The sequence below is a fragment of the Suncus etruscus genome, chromosome 1, assembly GCF_024139225.1.
Source record: "Suncus etruscus isolate mSunEtr1 chromosome 1, mSunEtr1.pri.cur, whole genome shotgun sequence".
In the NCBI taxonomy this organism is placed as follows: domain Eukaryota; kingdom Metazoa; phylum Chordata; class Mammalia; order Eulipotyphla; family Soricidae; genus Suncus; species Suncus etruscus.
This window is the reverse complement of record NC_064848.1, coordinates 125,690,624-125,707,841: the sequence shown is the minus strand read 5'-3', so window position 1 is coordinate 125,707,841 and position 17,218 is coordinate 125,690,624. Positions and strand designations below refer to the sequence as shown.

The 17,218-nt window shown below is 39.3% G+C and overlaps 1 protein-coding gene across 2 annotated transcripts in view; it reads right to left on the bottom strand.

Moving 5' to 3' along the window:
- Nucleotides 1-17,218, bottom strand: part of CAPZA2 (capping actin protein of muscle Z-line subunit alpha 2) — a 468,908-nt gene that overhangs the window by 10,715 nt on the left and 440,975 nt on the right. For both annotated transcript variants that reach the window (XM_049771041.1, XM_049771040.1), the window contains 4 exons: nucleotides 14,479-14,542; nucleotides 10,651-10,857; nucleotides 6,222-6,301; nucleotides 1,151-1,229 (listed from right to left, as the gene is read on the bottom strand). In XM_049771041.1, the coding sequence (XP_049626998.1) occupies nucleotides 1,151-1,229; nucleotides 6,222-6,301; nucleotides 10,651-10,857; nucleotides 14,479-14,542 (430 nt within the window). The remainder of the gene's footprint in view (nucleotides 1-1,150; nucleotides 1,230-6,221; nucleotides 6,302-10,650; nucleotides 10,858-14,478; nucleotides 14,543-17,218) is intronic.

Below are 17,218 nucleotides of genomic sequence, written 5' to 3'. Positions count from 1 at the left end.
ATTGGTTTGATTTGGTTCTATGGCCACAACTTAACAGTGCTCAGAGCTTATTCCTGTGTCTGTATCAGTAATCACTTTCGGTGAGCTAGGGGGACCATATGGTATGATGGATAATCAATTCTGGTTGACCTCACACAAGACAAACACCTGCACACTACAGTATCTCTCCAGGCCCACAAATTACTATCGTGTACAACTGAAACCACATAACTGTTTCATGCGATTATATCTCAAAAATTAAACGACCAAAAAATTCAATTTTAGTGGGCAGAGATAGTTCAATGGGTAAGGAGTTTGCCTTGCATGTGGCCACCCTGAATTTGATCCTCAGCATCCCATATGGTCTCCTAAGTACTGCCAGGAGTAAGTACTGAATAGAAATCCAGGAGTAACCTCTGAGCACAGCCAAATAAAAAATTCTAGTGCATCTTACACCAAATATTATATGAAAATTAGTAATACTTGTATATTCACATATATGTATTAATATTATACTTTGCTTAATTCTAGCCAACTCAGAAACTGAAAGAACATAATTGAAACACAAAAGAGGCTTGGATGAACAAATCGTACGAAGAGCAGACCAAATGGTAGCATCTAATTTTTTTAGCAAAAAAAAATGGTAGCATCTATTTGTTTTAGAATCTGTCAGCAATCCGTACAGATTTCTGATGACTAAGAAGAGGACTGGAAGACAGGCCAGAGCTTTTGTACAGCAGGAAGAGCTCCTGCCTTGCACGTAGCTGACCTGGGTTCTAGCCCCAGCACTCCATACATAACTAGCACCCCAGCACCACCTCATCCCTAAGCATCACTGAGTATAGCCCCCTAACAAAACAAACAAAAACAGGAAATTAACTGCGAAAATACCTGATAAAATCAGAACTGCCTGCTTTTCCCATTACGCTAAAAGATTTTTTTACCAAAGCTATTATTATTCAGTATGAAGATTTGAATTTATGAATTTGTTCAAAATCAAGATAGAGGATGTCTTTTGGTGGTGGGATTGCATCGGGATGTTTGTGGTAGTACACTGAATTGCACACACATGGAGCAGAATAATGCTATCATTACAAAATTCTACAGGATGGTTTATACAATGAACAATAAAAAAATGTCACCCAGAGATAAGTAAACATTTCTTTCATACCTGAATTTTCAAGATGCCAACCACTTGAGTGGTTGAAGGAGTGATTGTAAACTTCCACTCTGACCTCCAGCGACCATTCCTTAAAAATAAAAACAGCAGCTGTAAATAAGGTAGGGAAAATAATTTGAATAAAGGTTAAGGCATAGACTAAAGGAAATACTGCAATATTGGAAACTGTGGGGGTTGAATGCTGGACATTCTTTTTTTAAACTGCTGAGACATTCAAAGATCAAAAGTCATTAAGAGTTCAGTTATGAGCTATATTTAACCCTCATCCTACTGGGGAAAAAACTACATTAATAGACATAACTTCAAAAAATTTAATTCCCAGCACTGTCCCACATGTACTCAACATGACACGGAGACACTGCTCTGTGCTATAATCAAGTGTGTGAGCACTGAGGCTAAACAGTGTTTTCCCCAGCAAGTGCTGCAACTAAAAGGTGCTAAAGAACCAGAATAAGTGGTCAGAGCAATAGAACAGCAGGTAAGGTGTTTGCCTTGCATGCAGCAGACCCTGGTTTAATCACCAGCATCCTATCTGGTCTCTTGAACCTAGACAGAAGCACAGAGCCAGAAGTAAGCCATGAGCATTGCAGAGTGTGGCTCAAAAACAAATAAACAAAAGTACAAGAATAAGATTTCCAATAAGTCTGTATCCAAATACACAAGTGTGCGACCATAGGTGTCTGTGAACTCTGATTAGCGTAACAGAAGTGACAGGAAAAAGTAAAGTTCATTAAAATTATACATAGAAGCCTGATTCATTTTGTTTTAAAAGAAGCTATTCCTTTTATTTATTTTTGGCTGGCATTCATATATTATAACTATTTGTATTCTTTTCTTATTAATAGAATACTCATCTTAGATGGTCAAGCTGAATGAAATACACTTAGAAAAGGTATAAAATAAGGGATGATAGTCCCTTAAATAGACCCAGAGTTTCTTTACTAACTTTTTTGTTTGTTTTTGGGCAATACCAGCAGTGCTCAGTGCTAACTTCTGACTCTGTGCTAAGTCTACTCCAGGCAGGGCTTGGGGAACCGTATGAGATTCCAGGAATTAATCCTGGGTCAGCCACATAGAAGGAAAGTGCCCTGTCCACTTTACTATCTTTCCAGCCCCAGAAGCTATTATTTCCCCTCTAAAATAAACAAAACACTAGTGTGTTATAATCATATGCATTTATTAATTCTCTAGCACTTCTAGACTAATTCAGACAAACAATAGAGACCAAGAAGAAAAAAATCCATAGTAATCTAATGTTCAGTTAAAATATATTTCCATGTACCATTTTTTTTTTTTGTTTGTTTTGGTTTTTGGTTCATACCAGCAGAGCTCAGGAGTTACTCCTGGCTCTGTGCTCAGAAATCAGCCCTGGCAGGCTTGGGGAAACATATGGGATGCTGGGAATCGAACTGGAGTCTGTCCTAGGTTGGCTGCGTGCAAGGCAAATGCCCTACTGCTGTACTATCTTGATGATCCCTATGTACCAAAATATTTTTATTTACCAGAGTATGGTGTGATATTTAGTATTTTGAAATATCAATTAAAAATGATCTTTTACAAAAGTGAAAAAAAATATTTTTAATTTGATGGTATCAGACATGTGTGATGCTAGGAATCTAACTCAGTCTTGTACAAATTAGGCATAGACTCTAACTCTGCTATCTCTCTAGCTCCTAAAATGCAATTTTTTGGTGGGAGGAGGTTTGTTGGGGGGGGGGGTCATACCTGGTGGTGCTCAGGGGTATGTCTGACTCTACACTCAGGAAACTACTCCTGGCGGAGTTTAGGGGAACACAGGGATGCTAAGGAATGAACCCAGGTTGGCAGTGTACAAGGCAAGTGGCCTACCTGCTATACTATCTATCCAGCCCCAGAATAATAATTTTTAAATGTAACAGTATAATATTCTGGGCTAGATAAATAGTACAGTAGGCAAGATTCTCACACAACCAACTAGTGTGGCACCCCATATGACTCCTGAGCCTTGTCAGGAGTGATCCCTGAGCACAAAGTCAGGAATAAATCCTGACCACCACTGGGTGTGGGCTCCCCAAAATTTTTTCTCTCCCCTTTCTCTCCCCCCCCTCTCCTCTTTCTTCTCTCTTCCTCTCTCCCTCTCCCTCCCTTAGTAGTAGTTACAGAAAAAACACTTATAAGAACAGTGAGTAGTGAGAGCACAGAGCAAAAGACCAATCTTACATTGACAGAAGCTAAGTTTAAAATAAATTAAATTTCTAAAATTGATGAATTTCCTATAACATTTCCAAAATAACATAAAGCTTAAGACAAGAATTTGGGCATTTGCCTTGTATGCGGCTGACCCAGAATAGACCATATGGTCCAAGCCAGGATTAATTTCTGAGCGCATACCCAGGAGTAATCCCTGAGCGTCACCGGGTGTGGCCCAAAAACCAAAACAACAAAACAAAACAAAAAAACCCAAGATGGGGGCCGGGTAGGTGGCGCTAGAGGTAAGGTGTCTGCCTTACAAGCGCTAGCCAAGGAACGGACCGCGGTTCGATCCCCCGGCGTCCCATATGGTCCCCCCAAGCCAGGGGCGATTTCTGAGCACATAGCCAGGAGTAACCCCTGAGCGTCAAACGGGTGTGGCCCAAAAACAAAACAAAACAAAACAAAAAAAACCCAGATGATTTTATTTTACGTACCTTGCTACCAACGTGCAAAATTTAAGTGATTTTGTCAAGATTAAATTTTTGAAAAACTTGATTAATGATGTGAGTTCGTGTGCTAAACAGATATTTATGTTCATACAATCAACTCTATACATCAGAATCTTTAAGAAAGGTTGGGGTTGGAGCAATAGCGCAGCAGTAAGGCCTTGTATGCGGCTGACCCAGGACAGACCTTGATTCGATCCCTGGCATTCCATATGGTCCCCCAAGCAGGAGCAATTTCTGAGCGCATAGCCAGGAGTAACCCCGGAGCATCACCGGGTGTGGCCCAAAAACCAAAACCAAACCAAACCAAAAACAACAACAACAAAAAGAAACAATACGCTGTCATTAAGGCATATGTCTATAAATAGAAGGGATTTCCCAGATACAGCTTGCTTTGTATCTGTGAGGCACTGGATTTGATTCTAGGTACCTGTTAAAAAGCACAATCATGTTTTAGGGCTGGACAGAGTGCTGTTTCCTTCCAACATTAATGGTCCCCTGAGTATTTCCTCCTAGCACTAAATGGAACACCAAAAACAACTGGGTGAAATAAAACTAAACAAAGTATTTTTCTTCAGCGATAATGAACTTATTTATATTCCCCCCCCAACATTCTTGGTCAACAACAAAACCTTACATTAATTTTTGAGATGGTTCAGTAAGGTACAAATCTTATGCCAGAGAACAAATTGGTCGGTCCATAGGATGCTACTGAAATTTTAACTGTAGCCTTAAAAGCATCACTATTCAGCTTTGTTAACATGTTAAAAAATACTTAAAAAGTGAATATTATGACTGTATTTATTCTGATAACTTTAGCATGTATTTACAATAGCAATAAAAAGGAGGGGAGCAAGATAAAGGTAAAAAATTCATTCCATTCTTAATTTATGAAGTATTGGGAGACACTTATAAGTTCCTAATAGGATTTACTTCAGAAATAGTATTACTCAAGAATAAAAGGTTCTAATAACTTGTCAAAAGTTAATAGGCCAGACAAATCAAGTGCTTCGAGAGGTTAAATAAGGAATAATGAATCTTATATACAAAAAAAAAGAGGATAAATGATTGCATTTTGTCTCACTGTACACGACGATCCATATTTTTTTTCCTTTTTGTTTTTGGGCCAAACTCAGCAGTGCTCAGGGATCACTCAAGGCAGATTTGGGACTATATGTGATGCTAGGTGCTGGGGATTAAACCTAGGGAGGCTGTATGCAAGGCAAGCACGTACTGTACTATCTGGGTCTTTATACTGGCTAAGCACATTACCTACCAGAGCTCTCCTCCAAACGTTCACCTCCTCCCAAATCAAAACTTCACTTTATATTTGTCCTCCTCTGCCATTAGATTTCATTCAGAAGCAAATAGCTTTTCAAACGAAGCATACGGCTTGTCAACTGATCTGTTTATGGATGGGTATATAGCTCCCTTAGGATGCAGCTTGCTAGTCTAAAAAAAAAACCTCTCTGTACTCACAGTTCTCAGAGTGTCAACAGGTTAACTGCTACTTTGAAATGATCAAGACAGTTATAGAGCAGATACCCGTTTTTATTATTTGTTTTTTGGGCAGCTCCTGGTGATGCTCAGGGATATCTCTTAGTGGGGCACCAGGGACCAAAGATATGCCAGGGATTGAATCTGAATCAGTGCATGCAGGATAAGCACTCTACCTACTGTGCTATGTCTTCAGTCCCAGATATCCTTCTTAAATTAAAAACCTGGAGTTTGAATTATCCTTAGATTGTTTTTGGTCAACCATTCACAATAAAAACAATAAAACCAAAAAAAAAAAAAAAAAAAGCAAGAATGTAGGGTTGGGGATATTGGTCAAAGTACATGTTTTGAGTGTAGAAAACCTGTGTTCAATTCCTGGCAAATCTCATCTTGAGCATTATTTAGAGTAACCCCCAAACACTATGCTAGGAGTAGCCATAGTCATCAAAACAAAATAAACCAAGAATATAAACAATGTCAAATATCTTTCAGTGTAGGGGCCAGAATGATATTAAAGCATTTGCTTTAAAGCATTAGGGCATTTGCCTTGCATGTGGTTGACCCATGTTTGATTACCAGCATCCCATAAGGACCCTGAACCTCAATCAGAGCCAGAAGTAACCTCTGAGCACAACAGGATGTGGCCCCCAAACCAAAAATCCTTCAGCATTAAAATGGTTACTTATGGGGCCGGAGAGATAGCATGGAGGTAAGGCGTTTGCCTTTCATGCAGGAGGTCATCGGTTCGAATCCCGGCGCCCCATATGGTCCCCTGTGCCTGCCAGGAGCAATTTCTGAGCCTGGAGCCAGGAATAACCCCTGAGCACTGCCAGGTGTGACCCAAAAACCAAAAAAAAAAAAAAAAAAAAAAAAAAATGGTTACTTACCAAAAGTTTTTTGCTTGGAATTGATGGCTTTCTATGCATGCAATAATGGTTTGCTGTCCATCTATTTTTTTACCATATACCTTTAATCGCAAAGAAAAGAAACACAAATGTGAACTTAGGGCCACAGATTGATCAACTGAACATTTACAAAATACTGAAATACTGACATTGGCATGATCATATAAGAAGTACAGTACCCAAATTTGTGCAACTAATCACAAAGCCTTAATAGATTATAAAGGAGTTAGTAATTAATAAAGTACAATTAAGTTAAATAGGCTATTTCTTCCATGCAAATGAAAACTAGACTTGGATTCATTATTATCTTTGTTTACTTGACAATCTTGAGACTTTCTATTTCTCTAGTCACTGAAGTTAATTTATAACTTAGAAAAATCATTAAGAGAATGTTTGTGATGTTGTTAGTATTTATTATTTCATAACTACTCCTTTAAGAGAATAGGTAAATATAGAAAGTTAATTAGATCATTAAGAGAATGCCTATGATGCTATATTACTTGTGACTACTACTTTAAAAGTAATAAAGTATGTCTTTCAAATTCCACAAGAAAACAAGAGTTTTCTTAGTTTAATTACATTATTGAGTTATTCTTCCAAATTAATCCTTATCAACAAAACTATAGACAATTATTTTAGGTTATGTTGCTTTATCAAATAATTGAGAGCTAGATACTTAATACAGCAGTATGATGTTTCATCCTAAGAAACTTCTGTGAGCAAAAAAGGATGCCATTGATAGTATTACTAACTAGTTTGAACAGCAGGTATGAACCAGGTTCACTTAAATTTGGACATTAGTTGGAGGCCAGGTCACAGGACTATGTAAATCATATTCAGAAGCTTGAACTCTATCCTAAGTGCAAAAGGGATTAGAAAGAATTTCAAGCAGGCAAGTTTCATGACCTGCTTTAGATTTAATAAATTCACTATGACTATGGAAATTATTGTATGGGAACCTTAAAAACCTATTTGGGCACCAAAGATATATCTGTATGTCTTTTTTTCTATATAAATATCTGTCTATTTGTTTCTAGGCGATATATTATGGTGATTGTAGTGATTATACCCAGCCATGCTAAACAGGCTGTATGGAGCTGAGGTTATTAAAGCCCAGCCTCCCACGTGCAAAGCATTTGTTTCAGTCCTTTGAGGTATGTCCCAGACTGCACAACTTACAAAGGAGGGAAAATAAATAACCAATGGCAAAACCTTATACTTTCTACCATATTTCAACCCAAAAGATACAAATTAAACCTTTGATAAGAACACACACACAAAAATCACAAAAGATCCTGACATCATTGTACTTACAAATAAATGTATCTGCTCTAAGATTTCAAAGCTTAGAGCAGGGGTCTCAAACTCAATTTACCTGGGGCCACAGGAGGCAAAGTCAGGGTGAGGCAGGGCCGCATAAGGGATTTCACAAAAAAAGTCCTCAAACGTCATTATTAACAGTTTTTTTCTTCTGAACATGAATAGAACATTGAGTGAAGATCATGAACAGTTCTTCTGAACATGGCATCTTTTGCCTAGCCCTTGCTGCCAGAGACTTGACAGCGCTTCTTTTCACAAATCTGAACCACATTTGGCTTTAGAGTGGAAGCAGTTGAGACCCTCAGTATGGCTTGAAGATGATCACCATTAAGTCTAGACCTGTACTTTGACTTATTGAAGTTCAACGTGGAGAATAATTTTTCACACGAATATGTGCTCCCAAAAAGGCACATGGTGTGCTTGAACATTCAGGAAAGCTCAGGGAAGCTGGGGGCAGGCAATTCTCTCAAAAATTGCCCATGCATGTCTGCTTTTCCACTAATCTCCCTGAACTTGGCATTGAGATCAGAGTTGCATTGCAGGTCAATGAGCTCCATTTGAAGCACAGGAGGGGCATCTTGCACATCAAAGGAAAAGGGGTCCACAAAAATTTGGAAAGTGGCTCTGTGCTTTTTGAAGCCTGCAAATCTGTGATCAAACTCCTTCTCTAGCTTACAAATAGCATCAACATATTTCTCACCACTGAATGGTATGCCTGCACCCACAAGTTCCTTGCATGCTGGGAAATGGCAAAGGTTTGTCTGAGAAAGCTGGGATTTCCATAACACAAGTTTTGTGGAGAATGCTCTCACACTGTCATAGGTAGAACTGATAAGCTGCCCCGGGCCTTGTAACATCTTGTTTAGTACATTCAACTTATGTGTGAAGTCAACAAGAAAAGCTTAGTCCATGAGCCATTTGTGATCACTCAACTCAGAAACAGCATTCCCATCCTTCTCCATGAAGGCTTTCACTTCTCTCAACTCAAAAAATCTTTTCAGGGGCCCAGAGATATAGCACAGCGGCGTTTGCCTTGCAAGCAGCCGATCCAGGACCAAAGGTGGTTGGTTCGAATCCCGGTGTCCCATATGGTCCCCCGTGCCTGCCAGGAGCTATTTCTGAGCAGACAGCCAGGAGTAACCCCTGAGCACCGCCGGGTGTGGCCCAAAAACAAAACAAAACAAAAATCTTTTCAGGACATTTCCCCTGCTGAGCCAACATACCTCGGTGAAATCGAGCACATCTCCATATTCTGATTCCATTTCCTCTAAAAAGAGCATGGAACCTCCTGTACGTTAAGCCCCTGGATCTGATTTGGTTGATGCATTTCACAACAACAGACATCACATTGTCACACGGCAGGCATTTACTGCAAAGGGCCTGCTGATGGATAATGCAGTGAAGAGCAATGACCTTCTCTACACCCTCCTCTTCAAGTTTTTTTGAACAAGTGCCACCAGTCCATTTTTCCTCCCTGTCATCGATGGCGCTCCAACGGTTATTATTCCAACAAACCTCTTCCATGGCAAACCTGCATTCTCAATGGCATCACACAGATGCCGAAATATCTCATTAGTGGTGGTCTGGCCATGCATTGGAATTATTGTGAGCAGCTCCTCTGTCAATTCAAAATTGCAATCAACACCACAAACATAAATTGTGAGCTGTGCAGTGTCTGCTTTATCTGTGCCCTCGTCAAGAGCAACTGAGTATGCATCAAAACATTTGGCTTTCTCACACAGTTGATGATGTCACTTGACATATCAGAAATGCGCTCTGCCACAGTATTAGCAGAAAGGCTGATTTTGCTAAACTGACCTTTCTTTTCTGGACAGATAACACTTGCAGCCTGTAACATGTATTTTTAAACAAACTCTCCTTCTATGAATGGTTTCCCTGCCTTAGCAATCATCTCACTAACCATGGAACTAGCTTCGACTGATGCAACATTCTCTTTGGTTGCTTTCTTGAAGAAATCTTGTTGCCTCATTAGACATGCTTTAAGACTTGCAACCCGCTTGGCTCTCTCATTTCCTTGATATTTTGCACATTCCTCAGCATGTTTAGTTGAATAATGGCGTTTCAAGTTATATTCCTTGTGCACTGCAACTTTCTCTGAGCAAATAAGACATGTGGGGATGCCCCTGTGCTCAACAAAGAAATACTGCATCTCCCACTTTTCCTGAAATTGTCTGTGCTCGTCATCAATCTTTCTCTTCACTGCAGGATTTGATGAAGTCATGATGAAGGTATGACAAAATCTAATTCTGTAATAAACTTCTCTCTCTTAGGCCTCCGATAATGCAAGGGACAGTGGACAGGAGAAGCGGAAATGATGTCTGCGCTAGGCGCAAAGTATTTGCGATTATTCGCTTACCAAATATTCACAATAAAAATCGCATTAGTAAGAAAAAAAATCACAAAAAAATCGCATTAAACATTTGCATACCCTAAATGGAACTGCTCAGGGTATGCGAATGTTTAATGCGATTTTTGCTTACTAATGCGATTTTTATTGCGATTACTCAGTAAGCAAATAATCGCGAATACTGCGATATTTGAAAGCTGGCCGCGGGCCACAAAATGTTGTATGGAGGGCAGCAAAGGGCCCATGGGCCGCAAGTTTGAGACCCCTGGCTTAGAGGTTCAACTAAAAGTAAGATGAACAATGAACAGAAAGATTAAAGAATTTTATCATGCTTTGCTAACCAATTTATGAGAATTCCTATGTGATTCAAGGTATAAACCCGTTTCCATTAATATTTAAAATGTCTTTTAATACACATTCTTACAGGGGCCAGAGTAGTACAGAGGGTGGGAGCCATCCTGCACATGGCCAACACAGTTTGCATCCCAGACATCTCATGTTGTTCCCCAGGCACTGTCAGGAATAATTACTGAGTACAGACAGAGCCAGGAGTAAATCTTGAGCACTGTTGGGTGTGATCCCAAAACAACAAAAACAAAACAAGGAAGAGTAATAAGAGTAATAATTTATAGAATGTCTTTTGTGTAACTTACTGCAAATTTCAGGAGAGCATTAAAAAAGTCATGTAAGACTAAAGAAAAAAGTTGCATGTTGATGACTTACAGTGCAAACTCCATTTGGATAATGTTCTTTTACATAGGCTCGAAGGGCGGTTTCTACTGAAGTTCTCCAGGACTCAATTGCATTTTCCGCTTCATATGGTCTTGGATCAGTTGCTTCCTTTCGTAAGTGATCAAATTTGAAACAGACTCTGTTTTTGGGGTCCAGAAACTTTCCATTTCCTAAGTCACCGTGTTCTGTTATCAACACCTTGATGGGAAACGGCAAATTTTTGAAGGGAAAAAACAAAGTAGCATTTAAGTACTGATAATATTAAATATGAATATTAAAAATCTTTAAGCCACAAAATAATTCTACTCTAAGCAACTGGTATTGTTATGGCACAACTAAACAACTTCAAATAAATAGACAATGAGGCTACTATTGGTGTATCTGATCCCAATCTGCAATAACTTTCCAACTACCTAAAAGGGGAAAGAAATGCACTTTTTAATACACTGTTGGAGCCAGGTGGGTTTTTTTTTTGGGGGGGGGGAGGAAGGGGAGAACAAACACAATATTAGAACATCTATTTGTTACTGTAAGTTTTTATTTCATTGAAATTCAGGGAATTTAGTATTAACCTTTGTCCAGGATGGTTAAAGGAAGTGATTTTAATCCAGGGAGAATCATCTTTCGTGGATTTTTTTATGCTACACTGTGTATGGGCCCAAATCTCATAAACAGCGAAATGCTCCCACTTGGTCTTTTCCAAAACAGGGAGTCCTCCCTAAAAATGCTTGGCCTGGCAGTGTGGATCATCGATGTGTTGATGAGGAGATGGGACACGATCCGTATTGGAATAGAACAGTCTCACATGGGCTCTATCACTTGAGCTAACTACCCAACCAATTGTGTCATTTTATTATTACACTATCTAAACTATAATCATATAAAACTTTTTTTCATGCATTTTAAAGCAAATTCTGGTTCTATCTGCTGCTTGTATAACTATTATTTTTCTATACAATTGTCAGTCTGATCTGACTTAAAATAGGAAGAACATTCTGTTATCTAATATGGCAATTCCCTCTCAACAGTACTAAATTTCTTTGCATAGTATTTTTTTCCTGAAATTTTTGAAAACTGTAACTAATTTCAGAAAAAAATTACTGAAATGCCAATCAAATTAGGCAAAATTCACTGTTTTTAAAAATTGGAATGTGCAAGGGGCTGGAGAGATAGCACAGCAGAAGGGCGGCATTTGCCTTGCATGCAGGAGGACAGTGGTTCGAATCCTGACATCCCATATGTTCCCCCGAGCCTGCCAGGAGCGATTTCTGAGCATAGAGCCAGAAGTAGTCCCTGAGTACTACCGGTGTGACCCAAAAGCAAACAAACAAACAAAAAATGGAATGTGCTGTTAAGACCCTCTTTTGTTGTTTTTTTTTTTAACTTTATTTTATTGATTGGTTTTGAGGCCACACCCGGTAGCACTCCTGACTGCACTCGGAAAACACCTGATAGGCTGGGGGACCATATAGGATGCCAGGAATCAAACTAGGTACCTCCTGGGTCGGCCACATGCAAGGCAAATGCCCTACTGCTACGCTATTTCTCCAGCCCTGCTCTTTTGTGTTTTAAAAAGAAAACCACCATTTTCTTCACAATGCCATGGCTTACTTATATTAATAGCAAAGCTATATATAGGTTATAGTAATAGCATAGCTTTATCATTAGTTAAAAGAAAGTATTATGCTAACCCTTTTGCCCCATTCTACCAGTTATAGTTTAAAGCATTTCCTTATTGCAAGAGAGAAAAGCTAATGAGTTTTGTAAACTTACCTTAAAATAAGTCATCTCAGAAAATTCTTTTAAGTATGACAGTCCTTTGCAATTGGGATATTAAGTTTTCTAGTTTCTCATATTTCCAGATCATAAGGTTGGCTATTTCAAGGCTTTAAAATTCCCATTATCTATTTTTGCTAAACTTTCATTTGTGATAAATGGTGATAGGTAGACCAGTATAATTTTCTATTTCAATTTAAACGACTCTAGTTTGTAGTTTGCCATATTCACTATCAATTTTTGTTCAATAGCCTTTTATGTTGAAGCAGTTTTCTTCTACACATTTGGGAGAAGGTACCACACTCTACAATTGCTCAGAGCTTACTCCTGGCTGTGCTCAGGAATCACACATGATGGTGTTAGTGGACCATGGATGAGCTGGCTAAGGATCAAACAAGGTTGGCTATATGCAAGGCAAGCTTCTTAACACCTGTATACTATTTCTCTGCCTATGTTAGTTGGTAAGACTAATATATGGTTGCCATAGAACCACTCTTCCATTCTTGTAACACTATTTGGCCTTGAGATACAAAATTTTTCAAGGGTGATAAGGGTGAGTGTCTTCCAGATAATGTTCAGGGAGCCTGTGATCACTTTTGGTAATTATGGTCAAACAGGGTTAAAAACTAGGGCCTGGCCGTAGAGATAGCATGGAAGTAAGGCGTTTGCCTTGCATGTGAAAGGTCAGTGGTTCAAATCCCGGCATCCATATGGTCCCCTGAGCCTGCCAGGAGCAATTTCTGAGATGGAGCCAGGAGTAACCCCTGAGCACTGCTAGGTGTGACCCAAAAAACAAGACAAAACAAAGAAACAAACAACAACGAAAACTAGAGCCCGAGGATGTAGTTACTTGGGCCCTGTAGTGATAGGAACCATGATGATGCTCAGAGGCATCAGGGCTACGCTTAACATTACCTAGGTTGCCATATAATGCCAGCACTGTACTAGGATTCCCAAAAGCTCTGACATATTATTCTTTCCATACATGTAAATATTTTATCTATGGTTATATAGTATCCCTATAAAGGCTTTTTTGGGGGAGCCACATCCAGCGGCACTCAGGGTTTACTTCTGGCTCTGTGTTCAGAAATTGCTCCGTCAGGCTAGGTGGACCAGATAGGATGCCAGGAATTGAACCTGGGTCTGTCCTGGGTCAGCCAGGCAAATGTCCTACCGCTGTGCTATCTCTCTGGCCCCTATAAAGGTTTTTTGTTTTATAAAAGCTTAAATATTAAAATTATGTTAAGTGTATAAAATAAATTTCTGAGCTAGCCAATGCTTTAAAAAAGATTTATTCCTGCAACCCAACAAATCCCTTAGAGATTCATTCAAGAAAATAATTAGTGGGCTGGAGCGATAGCACAGCGGATAGGGCATGTACCTTGCATGTGGCTGACCCGGGTTCAGTCCCTGGCATCCCATATGGTCCCCCAAGCCTGCCAAGGTTGATTTCTGAGCACAAAGCCAAGAGTAATTCTGAGGGCCACTGAATGTGGCCCAAAGGCCAAAAAAGAAAAAAAGAAAAGAAAAAATATAGTGGTTCCCTAATAGTTTATGACAGTTAAAAAATTTTTTTTGTTTTTGTTTTTTTGGATTTTGGGCCACACTTGGTAACATTCAGGGGTTACTCCTGCTATGCGCTCAGAAATCGCTCAGAAATTGATTACCCCTGGCTTGGGTAACCATATCAGACACCAAGGGATCAAACCTCGGTCTAAAACTAATAATAATAAAAATAAACTTTAAAATAAGCCACCTTGTGGCCAGAGCAATAGCATAGTGGTAGTATATTTGCCTTGCACGCAGCTGACCTGGGACAGATCTGGTTCAATCTTTGGTATCCCATATGGTCCCCTGAGCCTGCAAGAGTGATTTCTGAGTGCAGAGCCAGGAGTAACCCCTGAGCACCATTGAGCTTGGTCCAACCCCCAGCCCCCGCAACTAAAAAAACACATCTTTAAATAAACCACCTTGCAATTTGTGTAGGATCCATTAACCATTATAAATAAAATACTCAGAACTTTATGTTTAGATAAAACATACCTGATCTTCATAACCATCGATTTTTACTGGCGTAAACTGGTCCAAGTTATACTGTGCAAAAGCACTAAAAAGAAAAAAAATGATTGATTACATAAAACTAAAAAATTGCTTTAAAATCAATAGATCATTTTAACTGTTAGATAAATCTCCTACATTGTATGGCAAAAATAATCCTGTTATTTTTATATCAACTATAAATATTATGTAGGCATGACAATTAAAAACTAATAGCTTTCAATATTTGGAGGAAAATTAAATTAGTATATATGATTGGTCTTTTGATCCAAAACCCAAAAACAATAATTAATCATTTAAATGATACTAGTTATTCAAAGCATGTAATGCCAGGTAACAATATGTATGATAAAAGATGCAAAGAATAATCATCAGGACCTACAGTTAGAGAGATAATAAAACCGTAACAAAAGAAACAAAATACTCAAAAGAATTACGTCACTGGAAAATATATTAAAACACATAACAACAAACAAAAACCAAATCACCCACCATTCTCATGCAGCATGAAGAGAATTAAGGGGTGATTTTATGATATGGCCTCTTAAAACTAGGTAGACACTGGATTTAGAGAAACTGAGAAGGCTGAGAAGAAAAGGATATTCCATACAGAGGGACTGGGATGAACACAACATTAAGCAAAAGCTTATGGAACATCACAGGTGAAGAACCACCCTCCATGCCTGACACAATGCAGGTGTGGAGTTCTATTAATGGAACTGACTTAAAATGCCTCAAAGGCCAAATAAGCATGTACTTCATTCGAGAGACAAAGTAAACAGAGTCAAAAAAATTAAATAATGGCTTGCTTTTGGGAGGTGGGGGCAAGAGGGTGAGTAGGAAGGAGCACCCGAGAAGTACTCAGGAAATTCAGGGTTCATTCCTGATGAGTAACACTATACAAGCTTGATGGTTCAATACTTGATGGCTTAGAAAACACCAGGGTTACACTTAGAAGTGTTGAAGGAACGTGCAGTGCTGAGGATCAAACTCGAAGTCTCTGCATTATCTGGCCCTTACTACAGTTATTTGAGAAAGGAAAATGTAGAATAATTTCTAAAGATTAAGTTGTAGCAACAAACTGAACAACAGAGTAACAAGAACCAGGAGTTTGGCTGCTATTAGGTAAGTATCCCATGTGAGAACTGCTGTATTTGAACTAGGAAACAGAATAAAGTCTACTCTACCGGGTAGGAGAGAGTTCAAAAAGCTGGAACACATGCTTTGCATGATGGAGCCCATGAGATCTATTCCCCAGACCACCAAGATTCCTAGAGCAATGTCCTGAGCACCCAAGATGAAGAAGCCCATGTAATGGCAGGTGTGGTCCACGAACAAATACGAAAGACAAACATATGGGGCCGGAGAGATAGCATGGAGATAGGACATTTGCCTTGCATGCAGAAGGATAGTGGTTTGAATCCTGGCATCCCATATGGCTCCCTGAGCCTGCCAGGAGCAACTTCTGAGTATAGAGCCAGGACTAACCCCTGCAATACCAGGTAATTAAGGAAGGAGGTGGGAAGCACTTTCAGCAATGTTCACAGGAACGTGTAGTACTAAGGACCTTACTGGGGATGGCAGTAGATAAGATATGCACTCTAATCCCTGTACTATTTCCATGGGCCCTTCTGATTTTTAAGTCATTAAAACTGCAAATTTCCACGGTCAAGAATCACAGTACAGGGGCCAGAGTGGTGGCGCAGGCCGTAGGGCGTTTGCCTTACACATGCTAACCTAGGACAGATCACGGTTCAATCCCCGACGTCCCATATGGTCCCCCAAGCCCGGAGTAATCCCTGAGTGTTTTGGGGTGTGGCCCAAAAACAAACAAACAAAAAAACCAAAACAAACAAACAAAAAAAGAATCACAGTACAGTAGGTAGGATGTTTGCCATTAGACCAAATAAGGGTTTGATCTCTGGGACCAAATATGGTACCAAGGATGATCCCTGACTGCAGAGCCAGGAGTAAACATTGAGTACAGCTACCTGCAGTCCATAAAACTACAAACAAAACCCTGCATTTTCCGGAACCAGAAAGATTGTACAGCAAACAGGATGCTTGCTCTGAAGGTTTGACTTGGCATAATATATGGTTCTCTGAGCCCCACCAGGAGGGATTCCTGAGCACAAAAACAAGTAAGCCCTGAGCACAGCCAGGAGAGATGTATCCTCTACATAACTCTCAAAATACTTCAATTTCCCCAAGAATAGTCTCAACATAGCTGCATAATTATTAACCCTCAAATAAACTTATTCTGTAACTTTGTTTCAGACCTTTTTTTTCTGGTTTTTGGGCCACACTCAGCAGGCTTGGGGGACCATATGGGATGCTGAAGATCGAACCTGGTCTGTCTTGGGTCAGCAACATGCAGGACAAATGCCCTACCACTGTGCTATCGCTCCAGCCCATTTCATATTTTTAAAAATTCTAAGCTACTTAGAATTTTGGATTCATTTTAATATAAAACCTATACTTAATTACCAATTTAGTCTAGAGACTTTAATTGTTCATTGTATCAAAATCCTTCCAAACTGGGAAGGGAAGAAGAAAAATCTGAAAAGGGAATATAAAATATGTCAAGTTTTACTAATCTAAAGCATCAGATCTCGATTTTGTTCCATCCTGGCTATTAGCTAATATGGATACCAATTACATCATCTATCAAAAGGTAAGTGTGGATTAAAAGGCTTTCAAAGTTCCTTTCACTTCAAAAGTTACC